We start from the raw sequence: 12,052 nt of genomic DNA, 5'->3' as shown, positions 1-12,052 counted from the left end.
ACACTTTCTCCATCCCTAGCAAACACAGCTGAATAATCAAATTGCATTCTAAACTGAAGATCATGATTATGTGATTATTGGAGTCAGATGTGTTAGCTGGGGCTGGGGATAAAACTGTGACACCAATCAGGCTCTCGAGGACTGGAACTGCTCATCCCTGCTCTAGGTGGACCAGTCAGCAGTCTCATGTTAGTCCACCCGTCTGTCAGTTACAATGAGTCATCATGTGCTCCGGGACATGAGTCATCATGTGCTCCGGGACATGAGTCATCATGTGCTCCGGGACATGAGTCATCATGTGCTCCGGGACATGAGTCATCATGTGCTCCGGGACATGAGTCATCATGTGCTCCGGGACATGAGTCATCATGTGCTCCGGGACGAGTCATCATGTGCTCCGGGAAATGAGTCATGTGCTCTGAGAAATTTGTCATCATGTGCTCCGAGAAAGTCTCTGGTTGCATCTGAAATGGCACCCTATCCCCTACATAGTGCACTACTTTTGACCAGGCCCCATTGGCCTCTAGTCAAAAGTAGTGCACTATAAGGAATAAAGGGTTTAGATAGGGACACATGCATTTCCCTCACTGTAATATTGACATCATTAGACAACGATGTGTTAATCAACCCGAGTTCACTTAAAGAGGTCTTTCTCAATGTGAGGGAGGGTGTGTCTCAGGGTCATGCCCCGGTACACAATGTAACAGGTGTTAGTGTGTGTGATGGTCGTCGAGGTGTGAAGGTTTGTGGCCGGGTGTGTCTTGCTGAGTTTGTTTGTGTGTATGTGTCTTACCAGGGTGACTCCAGAGAGGACCTCCAGGAGGGAGATCAAGTTGTGTCCATCTCTCAGGTCCTCGTACAGGTCTGTGATGTGCTTCCTCACCTGATGGGTAGAGGGAGAGAGAGATGAATTCAGAGGTTGAATGGCTGCTCTTCCCAGATGACCTATGCCGGTTGTCACCCACAGCACATGGCCTACAGCAGAGCCTGGACCTGCTAGAGCAGTACTGCCAGACCTGGGCCCTGGCAGTAAACCTCAAATAGACTAAAATAATGATTTTCCAGAGAAGATCCAGATCTCAGGGAATTAGACCAAAGTTCTCAATTGGTACAAAATATATAGAGTACTGCACACACTACATTTACTTAGGTTTAAAAATAAGCTCAACTGGACACCTTAATAAGGCAGTGAATGATCTGAGAGAGAAAGCACGCAGGGCATTCTACGCCATTAAAAAGCAAATTCAAATTGAAATACCTAAAATTTGGCTAAAACTAATTGAATATGTCATTGAACCAATTGCACTTTATGGCAGCGAGGTGTGGGGTCCACTTGCAAAACAAGATTTCATCAAATGGGACAAACACCCCATTGAAACCCTGCATGCAGAGTTCTGTAAGATTCTCCTACATGTCCAGAGGAAAACTACAAACAATGCATGCAGGGCAGAATTAGGCCAATATCCACTAATAATAAAAACTAAAAAAAGAACAATTAAGTTTTGGAAACATCTAAAATACAATGACCCCCTCTCATATCATCACCAAGCCCTGCAATGCCAAGAGCTGAGCAAAGAAAAGAGTCCCCTCATCCAGCTGGTCCTGGGGCTGAGTTCACAAACCTGTTCTACTAACACACTGAAGCCTCAGGACCAGAACATCCAATCAATCAGAATAAACCAAATTACAACACAGTCAAAACTACATTGCTTATTGGGAAACACAAGCACAAAGCAAAATGCAGTGCTATCTGGCCCTAAATCGACAGTACACCGTGGCTAAATATTTGACCATGGTTACTGATCAAAACCTTGACAAAGTACAGGCTCAGTGAGCACAGCCTTGCCATTGAGAAGGGTAGACACAGGAAAACCTGGCTCCCTGTAGAGGAAAGGCTGTGCAACCACTGCACAACAGCAGAACCTGAGACGGAGCTGCATTTCCTGACAAAATGTCAAAAATATAAAACAAGTAGAGTGTGTCATTTTCCCAAATTTGAAACCCTTATTCAAGGTTTCAAAGACCTCTCTGATGAGGATAGGCTACCCGTCCTGTTGGGGGAGGACGCAGAGAGCTGTGGGTTGGCAGCGCACTACATTGCTGCCTGCCATAAGTTGAGGGACAGTGTCTGACAGACCAATCAACCTGCACATGTACTCTACTGTATGCTTATTGTTATTGTTGAATGTGTTGGTTATTTTGACCCTTGGTTATTGTTGTTACTGTTGTCCCATTGACAATTTTGATTCTCATTTTTATATTGTAAATAAGCTTTGGCAATATGTACACTGTTACGTCATGCCAATAAAGCAAATTGAATTGAATTGAATTGAGAGATGGGGAGAGAGAGAGTGAGAGAGAGAGAGATGGGGAGAGAGAGTGAGAGAGAGAGAGAGAGAGGAAAAGAAAAACAGAGTTAATTACATATTCATCTTGTTCAAATCATCTCAGTGTTTACATAGCATTGTTGACATAAGCAATGCTCCTAGGGACCCTAGTTGCCAGGATGACAAACACTGCACTCCGGCTGTGACCCCATGTGGCGTCTCAGGGCCGAGATGTCCGGGGACAACCGTTGGCACGGCGACTCAGCAGCTGGCAGGCCTATTTCGTCACCCTTTGTGAGAAAGTGGGCCATCTCTCTCAGACCCTGCTGATGGACTCCCAATGACTAGGCTAAACAGCTCAGTGCTAGGAACCAGGAATTAAAAAAGAGGGAGAGAAAGGAAAGGAGGGACTGGGCATTTAGAGAGAGGCGACGGAGGCTAATTACTGTCTCGTTCACAGCTGACCATGACGTGTGGTTTAACCGGAGGCAATGGAGCCATTATCGAGAGGAGAGCAGAGAAATACAGAGAGAGACTTTTTGTCCTACTTCCATGAGACATCCTCATTACACTAAAAAAACACCTCCCAACCCTTAAAAACACATTGCAAACCACCACAACCTCCACACAATCACATTACAAACGTACATACAACGAGAGAAAGAGAAAAAAAAGAGAGGGAGAGAGAAAAAGAGAGGGAGAGAGGGAAAAAAAGGCTGAGGAAATGAGGATGACAGGAAAGAAATGAAGATGAGGAGAAGCAATAAAAGAAAGCTGAGTGAAGGGGCAGTTGAGTGTGATAGAACATGACTAGGCTTCTAGAAGACAGGGATTACGTACTAGCAATTCATTATAAGGAGACGTAGCCACTCTTGCTTGTGTTACATTCTTGGTCTGCATTGAGCGACTGATAACCTAGGAACATATTGGGAGAGAGAAACAAAAACCGAGAAAAAGAAAGTTCGTCTTAAAGACACGAGTCCTCTGTGTGAACACACGGTGCGAGTCAAAACATCCCCATCACAGACCTGAGAGATTAAACTCCCACAGTGCTCTTTGGTTACCTTGGCGTGACTGACAGCTGAAGGGCAGGGGCCAGTTGTGGAGGGGTGTGTGTGTTTACACTGACCTGACTTAAATTCTAGGTCTTGGGGTTACGTGTTTGATTAAAACAGTCCTCGTGCTCTGGGTAAAACTGGGTTGTGGCTCGAGCCATACTAGGCCTAGACTAATCTCAGCACCCAGAATCATCTTAAAACTGTCACATGAGCCTAGGCCAGGCTTTTAGTGGCTCACATCCACAACACATATATGTTTGAGGACCACTGTGCTATATTACATAACACCGCAATCGGCACAAGCTGTAAAAACACAAAACACTTCACTGCATTTCAAATCGTGAGCTGCAATAGCGTAAATTCCACATTCATCCAGCAGAGGGCGACTTGTGCCTTTTAATCCGAGGAGCCGAACGGCCACAGAAACAACGGGCCTTCTCTATGTCCTGTTGGTCAACGGTCAGCTCTCCTCATGGGTGCATCTCAATAGTCTAGGACTGGAAATAGAGTCGGAGTCTCCTGCTAGGAAGCCTAACGCCACACACAAGGAGAGAGGAAGCCATCTAGAACGTTTCCTCACATCCTTCTGTTGCCCTGCTCGCTTCCTTTATCCTCTCCTTCCGTTGCAACTGCTCCCAGTCCCCTGTTCAGTCGACATCTCTCCCTCGGTCTCTCAATGCTCTCTGGCTAATAAACACACTCTATCCATCGATGTGTGGAATGGTTGGCCTCGGTGCGTGATGAGAAAGAGGGCATGTGTTAGGCTGGTCGTGGGTGTTGAAGAGTTGATCGTGTGTTAATTAGATAGGCATCATGGGGGGGGGTTGTTATTACTTGACTGGAAATGATCTCTCGTGCGATAACAGAGTGTTTTAGCGCGCGGGTGTGTGTGTGTGCGTGGTCATCTTCATTCCACTTAATGGAACTATTTCTCTGCCTCTATGATTCAATGCATGTCTTCCATATTGAACCGATTTACATTCCATTTTGCTGCCACTTCTTGACACGGGGAGTTCCGAAGTACGACACGTCAATGTGTTGTAATCATAATTGGTGTGAATGTAGATGATTACACAACTAGTGCAGTCATTTCTTTAGTTGCTGAATCACAGCTCAGCTTTGGGATACACGGAGAGAAGCCTGGTCCCAGATCTGTGCATGTTAAGGGCGGCAATGACCAAAGGAGTTGGTTAGAAGGCACAAACAGATCTGGGACCAGACTACCGTAAAGTGTGTTTGGGGTTGATAAAACGTGCATGCTGTATCTGGGTGTTGTTCAGTCAGCGGAAACGTCACGGTTGGTTACTCGCAGCGGTCGGCTCCACTGCTGTGCTACAGTTAGAGTGGTGCCACCCAACGAGACAGTGCACCTGGGTCTCGCACACACTAGTTAGTACATAAAGTCTCTTTGTATGCGAGGCTGAACTCATGTTTTTGGGGTCATCTGCACTGTGTGTACAGAATACCTGCTCTTTCCATGACATAGACTGACTAGGTGAATCCGGGGGGAAACTATGATCCCTTATTGATGTCACTTGTTAAATCCACTTCAACTAGTGTAGATGAAGGGGAGGAGACAGGTTAAAGAAGGATGTTTAAGCCTTGAGACAATTGAGACATGGATTGTGGATGTGTGCCATTCGGAGGGTGATTGGGCAAGACAAAATATGTAAGTGCCTTTGAACAGGGTATGGTAGTAGATGCCAGGCGCACCGGTTTGTGTCAAGAACTGCAACGCTGCTGTTTTGTTTAACGCTCAACAGTTTCCCGTGCGTATCAAGAATGGTTCACAACCCAAAGGACATGCAGCAAACTTGACTCAACAGTGGGAAGCATTGGAGTCAACATCGGCCAGCATCTCAGTGGAACGCTTTCGACACCTTGTAGAGTCCATGCCCCGATGAATTGAGGGGGATGCCCCGACAAAGGCGGAAGGGGGGATGCAACCTAATATTAGGAAGGTGTTCTTAACGTTTTGTACACTCAGTGTATATTGGTGCACTGCACACTGCTTCTTCTGTTGAGATCCACCAAAAGACACTAGTATCCACTGTCTTCTTCTGTCCTCTTTCTGCGACTATTTTTATTTTTATTTCACCTTTATTTAACCAGGTAGGCAAGTTGAGAACAAGTTCTCATTTACAACTGCGACCTGGCCAAGATAAAGCAAAGCAGTTCAACACATACAACAACACAGAGTTACACATGGAGTAAAACAAACATAGTCAATAATACAGTAGGAAAAAAATTAAATAAGTATATACAATGTGAGCAAATGAGGTGAGATAAGGGAGGTAAAGGCAAAAAAAAGGCCATGGTGGCGAAGTAAATACAATATAGCAAGTAAAACACTGGAATGGTTGATTTGCAGTGGAAGAATGTGCAAAGTAGAGATAGAAATAATGGGGTGCAAAGGAGCAAAATAAATAAATACAGTAGGGAAAGAGGTAGTTGTTTGGGCTAAATTATAGATGGGCTATGTACAGGTGCAGTAATCTGTGAGCTGCTCTGACAGCTAGTGCTTAAAGCTAGTGAGGGAGATAAGTGTTTCCAGTTTCAGAGATTTTTGTAGTTCGTTCCAGTCATTGGCAGCAGAGAACTGGAAGGAGAGGCGGCCAAAGGAAGAATTGGTTTTGGGGGTGACCAGAGAGATATACCTGCTGGAGCGCGTGCTACGGGTGGGTGCTGCTATGGTGACCAGCGAGCTGAGATAAGGGGGGACTTTACCTAGCAGGGTCTTGTAGATGACCTGGAGCCTGTGGGTTTGGCGACGAGTATGAAGCGAGGGCCAGCCAACGAGAGCGTACAGGTCGCAGTGGTGGGTACTATATGGGGCTTTGGTGACAAAACGGATGGCACTGTGATAGACTGCATCCAATTTATTGAGTAGGGTATTGGAGGCTATTTTGTAAATGACATCGCCAAAGTCGAGGATTGGTAGGATGCTCAGTTTTACAAGGGTATGTTTGGCAGCATGAGTGAAGGATGCTTTGTTTGCGAAATAGGAAGCCAATTCTAGATTTAGGTGTCTGGTTACAGTCTAACCAGACACCTAGGTATTTGTAGTTGTCCACATATTCTAAGTCAGAACCGTCCAGAGTAGTGATGTTGGACGGGCGGGCAGGTGCAGGCAGCGATCAGTTGAAGAGCATGCATTTAGTTTTACTTGTATTTAAGAGCAGTTGGAGGCCACGGAAGGAGAGTTGTATGGCATTGAAGCTCGCCTGGAGGGTTGTTAACAGTGTCCAAAGAAGGGCCAGAAGTATACAGAATGGTGTCATCTGTGTAGAGGTGGATCAGAGACTCTAACTAAATGTCTCCATGTGCCACAGCTCCCTGCCTTGTCTGGTAAAGATCTACTGTGTGTGTGTCTAAAGGCTGGTTTCCCGGACACATATTAAGCAGAGTTCTGAGCTAAAAAGCTTTTGAAATGGAGATTCTCCAAATATAGTGTACAGAAATATAAAACGCAACAAATTCAACGTTTTTACTGAGTTACAGGTCATATAAGGAAATCAGTCAACTGAAATAAATTCAGTAGACTCTAATCTATGGATTTCACATGGCTGTGCAGGGCGCAGCCATGGGAGGACCTGGGAGGGCATATGCCCACCCACTGGGAAGCCAGACCCAGCCAATCAGAAGGACTTTTTGCCCAGAAAAGGATTTTCTTACAGATAGAAATACTCCTGTTTCATCAGCTGTCCGGGTGGATGGTCTCAAACCATCCTGCAGGTGAAAAAGACGGATGTGGAGGTCCTGGGATGTCGTGGTTACACGTGGTCTGTGAGGCCGGTTGGACGCACTGCCAAATTCACAAAAACGACGTTGGAGGCGGCTTATGGTAGAGAAATGAACATTCAATTCTCTGGCAACAATTGCACGCTCCCTCAAAACTTGAGACATTTGTGGCATTGTGTTGTGACAAAACTGAACTTTTTAGAGTGGCCTTTTATTGTCCCCCAGCACAAGGTGCACCTGTGTAATGATCATGCTGTTTAATCAGCTTATTGATATGCCACACCTGTCAGGTGGATGAATTATCCTGGCAAAGGAGAGATTCTCATTTACAGGGATGGAAATACAGTTGTGCACAAAATTTGAGATAAATAAGATCTTTGTGCCTATGGAACATTTCTGGGATCTTTTATTTCAGCTCATGAAACATGGGACAAACACTTTACATCAGGGATATTCAACTCTTACCCTACGAGGTCCGGAACCTGCTGGTTTTCTGTTCTGCCTCATAATTAAATTGCACCCACCCGGTGTCCAAGTTCTAAATCAGTTCCTGATTAGAACAAAATGCAGTGGCACTGGCTTCAAGGTCCAGAGTTGAGTTTGAGGGCTTAACATGTTGCGTTTATATTTTTGTTCAGTATAATATGTTTTTTTTTGTCCACGACTAGGTTTAAATCGGTCTCTGGAAAACCAGCCCTAGTTATGTCACTGCATTCCTGGCGAGCTGTCAACACAGGTCCCAACAGTTTGTGGTGAAGGCAGTGTTTATATGGATGTGTGTGTTTGATCTGTACACACACACACAAACACTCCGGGAGGCAGCCATACACCCGGACCTGACCACATGACGGCACACACACACACACACACACACACACACACACACACACACATACACACACACACAACCCGACCACAGCCACCTGTCTGTCTGTCAGCTGATATAAACATGGGCGCAGTCAGGTAGATCGGAGTGATGTCAGTGAATAGCGGGAGCCAAGACAAACACAGGAACAGGTAGATTGACTGGCTCGTGTCGTCACCTGTACTGTCTGTCAGCCTCCGCTGAACAGCCACGAGCTCTGTGCTATGTAAACACCTGCGTTAGGGTGGACTGTCAACGGTATTAGATACTAGACTGATAGGACAGGATTAGAAAAGGAACCTGGATTCATTCCATCCGGACTACAATAGACGAAAGACGTATCGCTTTGGTCTTAGTCTAAGACTGTACAACACGTCCTGCCACGAGTCAATTAACTTACAGTGCATTCGGAAAGTATTCAGACCCCTTATTCCAAGTGTGTGTGTGAGAGAGACCCGAAACTGTATTACAAATGAAAAACTGAAATATCACATTTACCTAAGTATTCAGACCATTTACTCAGTACTTTGATGAAGAACCTTTGGTAGTGATTATAGCCTTGAGTCTTCTTGGCTATGACGCTACAACCTTGGCACACCTGTATTTGGGGAGTTTCTCCCATTCTTCTCAGCAGATCCTCTCAAGCTGCACAGCTATTTTTAGGTCTCTCCAGAGATGTTCGATTAGGTTCAAGTCCGGGCTCTGGCTGGGCCACTCAAGGACATTGAGACTTGTACCGAAGCCACTTCTGAGTTGTCTTGGCTGAGTGTTAGGGTCGTTGTCCTGTTGGAAGCAGAACCTTCGCCCCAGTTTGAGGTCCTGAGTGCTCTGGAGCAGGTTTTCAGCAAGGATCTCTCTGTACTTTGCTCCGTTCATCTTTCACTCGATCCTGGTTCTTGGTCACCTCCCTGACCAAGGACATTCTCTCCCGATTTCTCAGTTTGTCCGGGCGGACAGCTCTAGGAAGAGTCTTGGTGGTTCAAAACTTCTTCTATTTAAGAACGATGGAGGCCACTGTGTTCTTGGGGACCTTCAATGCTGCAGACATTTGTTGTTACCCTTCCCCAGATCTGTGCCTTGACACAATCCTGTCTCGGAGCTCTACGGACAATTCCTTCGACCTCATGGTTTGGTTTTTGCTCTGACATGCACTGTCAACAGTGGGACCTTATATAGACAGGTGTGTGCCTTTTCAAATCATGTCCAATCAATGGAATTTACCACAGCTGGACTCCAATCAAGTAGTAGAATATCTCAAGGATGATCAATGGAAACAGGATGCACCGGAGCTCAATTTCAGGTCTCACAGCAAAGGGTCTGAATACTTATGTAAATACAATTTTTTTTCTTCTTTTTTTCCCCGCTATGTCATTATGGGGTATATGATGAGGAAATACCAGTTCCTCGAGAATCCCAGTGGGTATTAATGTATATCAATACCAAATACAGGTGTCATTAACCCTTTCATTTATTTATCTCTGCAAACCATACATCCTTTCTTAAGTCATATTTCTGCCTCTATTCTTCTCTCTCTCCTTAAGTCCTCTTCCCCTCCCTCCTCCTTCATTTCCACCGCTCTCCCTCTCTTTATTTAATGACTTCCCTCCCCTCCCAGACAGTGAAAGGTCACTGCTCCCTCCAGCTCCAGTAAATAAAACTCTCCTTAACGCCAACTGAACATTGTCTAATGTTACAGACAGGGCGCCGGGCCAGCGGTGTGTGTGTCTGTGCCAACGTTGGTGCCCATCCTCAGTCCGTCTGACCGACATTACATTACAGCGTAGATATACGCAGCGCACTAGAGAGTGATGAGGTCAGACGCCCCATTCCACAGTCATGTGGTGGAATGCCCAGTCTATGTGATCTACGTCTGCGTTGGTTTCAGGTTTCAACGTCACGCACATGTACAGTGAAATGCCTTTCTTGCAAACTCAAAACGCAATAATGCAGTAATCAATAACAACGTAATAACACAACAACTAATGAGGAATAAGAATAACACCATAAATAATTAATAAATAATAAGTAAATAAGGATACTACAGTGTCAGTTCCTTGGGCAGGATACTGGAGTGGAGGTAGATGCACTATATATACAAAAGTATGTTGACACTCCTAATGAGTGGATTTGGCTATTTCAGTCACACCCGTTGCTGACAGGTGTATGAAATCGAGCACACCGCCGTGCAATCTCCATAGACAAACACTGGCAGTAGAATGGCCTTACTGAAGAGCTCAGGGACTTTCAACGTGGCACCGTCATAGAATGCCACCTTTCCAACATGTCAGCTTGTAAAATGACCGGGGAAACTCTAGCAGGCCAGGCAACTGTTAGTGCTGTTATTGTGCAGTGGAAACGTCTATGAGCAGCAACGGCTCAGCGGTATACGGGTAAGGTGACCAGTGATGGAAAAAGTACCCAATTGTCCGACTTGAGTAAAAGTAAAAGATACCTTAATAGAAAGTACAAGTAGAAATCATTTCAAATTCCTTATATTAAGCAAACGGCCACATTTTCTTGTTTTAATTTACGGATAGCCAGAGGCACACTCCAACACTCAGACACCACTTACAGTTGAAGTCGGAAGTTTACATACACTTAGGTTGGAGTCATTAAAACTTGTTTTTCCAACCACTCCACAAATGTCTTGTTAACAAACTATAGTTTTGGCAAGTCAGTCAGGACATCTACCTTGTGCATGACACAAGTAATTGTTCCAACAATTGTTTACAGACAGATTACACTTATAATTCACTGTATCACAATTCCAGCGGGTCAGAAGTTTACATACACCAAGTTGATGGTGCATTAAACAGCTTGGAAAATTCCAGAACATGTCATGGCTTTAAAAGCTTCAGATAGGTTAATTGAAATCATGAGTCAATTGAAGGTGTACCTGTGGATGTATTTCAAGGCCTACCTTCAAACTCAGTGCCTCTTTGCTTGACATCATGGGAAGACCTCAGAATTCTTTTTTTTAGACCTCCACGAGTCTGGTTCATCCTTGGGAGCAATTTCCAAACACCTGAAGGTACCACGTTCATCTGTACAAGCAATAGTACGCAAGCATAAACACCATGAGACCACGCAGCCGTCATACCACTCAAGAAGAAGAAACGTTCTGTCTCCTAGAGATGAATGTACTTTAGTGCGAAAAGTGCAAATCAATCCCAGAACAACAGTAAAGGACCTTGTGAAGATGCTGGAGGAAACAGGTACAAAAGTCTCTATATCCACAGTAAAACGAGTCCTATATAGACATAACCTGAAAGGCCGCTCAGCAAGGAAGAAGCCACTGTTCCAAAACCGACATAAAAAAGCCAGACAATGGTTTACATCTGCACATGGGGACAAAGATCGTACCTTTTGGAAAAATGTCCTCTGGTGTGAAGAAACAAAAATAGAACTATTTGGCCATAATGACCATCGTTATGTTTGGAGGAAAAAGGGGGAGGTTTGCAAGCCAAAGAACACCTTCCCATCCGTGAAGCACAGGGGTGGCAGCATCATGTTGTGTGGGTGCTTTGCTGCAGGAGGGACTGGTGCACTTCACAAAATAGATGGCATCATGAGGAGGGAAATTATGTTGATATATTGAAGCAACAGCTCAAGACATCAGTTAGGAAGTTAAAGCTTGGTCAGAAATGGGTCTTCCAAATGGACAATGACCCCAAGCACACTTCCAAAGTTGTGGCAAATGGCTTAAGGACAACAAAGTCAAGGTATTGGAGTGGCCATCACAAAGCCCTGACCTCAATCCTATAGAACATTTGTGGGCAGAACTGAAAAAGTGTGTGAGAGCAAGGAGACCTACAAACCTGACTCAGTTACACCAGCTCTGTCAGGAGGAATGGGCCAAAATTCACCCAACTTATTGTGGGAAGCTTGTGGAAGGCTACCCGAAACGTTTGACCCAAGTTAAACAATTTAAAGGCAATGCAACCAAATACTAATTGAGTGTATGTAAACTTCTGACCCACTGGGAATGTAATGAAAGAAATAAAAGCTGAAATAAATCACTCTACTATTATTCGGACATTTCACATTCTTAAAACAAAGTG

The 12,052-nt window shown here is 44.8% G+C and overlaps 1 protein-coding gene across 8 annotated transcripts in view; it reads right to left on the bottom strand.

Moving 5' to 3' along the window:
• LOC139559012 (microtubule-actin cross-linking factor 1-like) overlaps window positions 1–12,052 on the bottom strand; it is a 259,756-nt gene that overhangs the window by 146,044 nt on the left and 101,660 nt on the right. For all 8 annotated transcript variants that reach the window (XM_071374618.1, XM_071374625.1, XM_071374623.1 and 5 more), the window contains one exon: window positions 794–883. In XM_071374618.1, coding sequence (XP_071230719.1) covers window positions 794–883 — 90 coding nt within the window. The remainder of the gene's footprint in view (window positions 1–793; window positions 884–12,052) is intronic.

Source organism: Salvelinus alpinus, chromosome 29, assembly GCF_045679555.1.
Source record: "Salvelinus alpinus chromosome 29, SLU_Salpinus.1, whole genome shotgun sequence".
NCBI lineage: Eukaryota > Metazoa > Chordata > Actinopteri > Salmoniformes > Salmonidae > Salvelinus > Salvelinus alpinus.
This window is presented reverse-complemented; position numbering and strand designations above follow the sequence as displayed.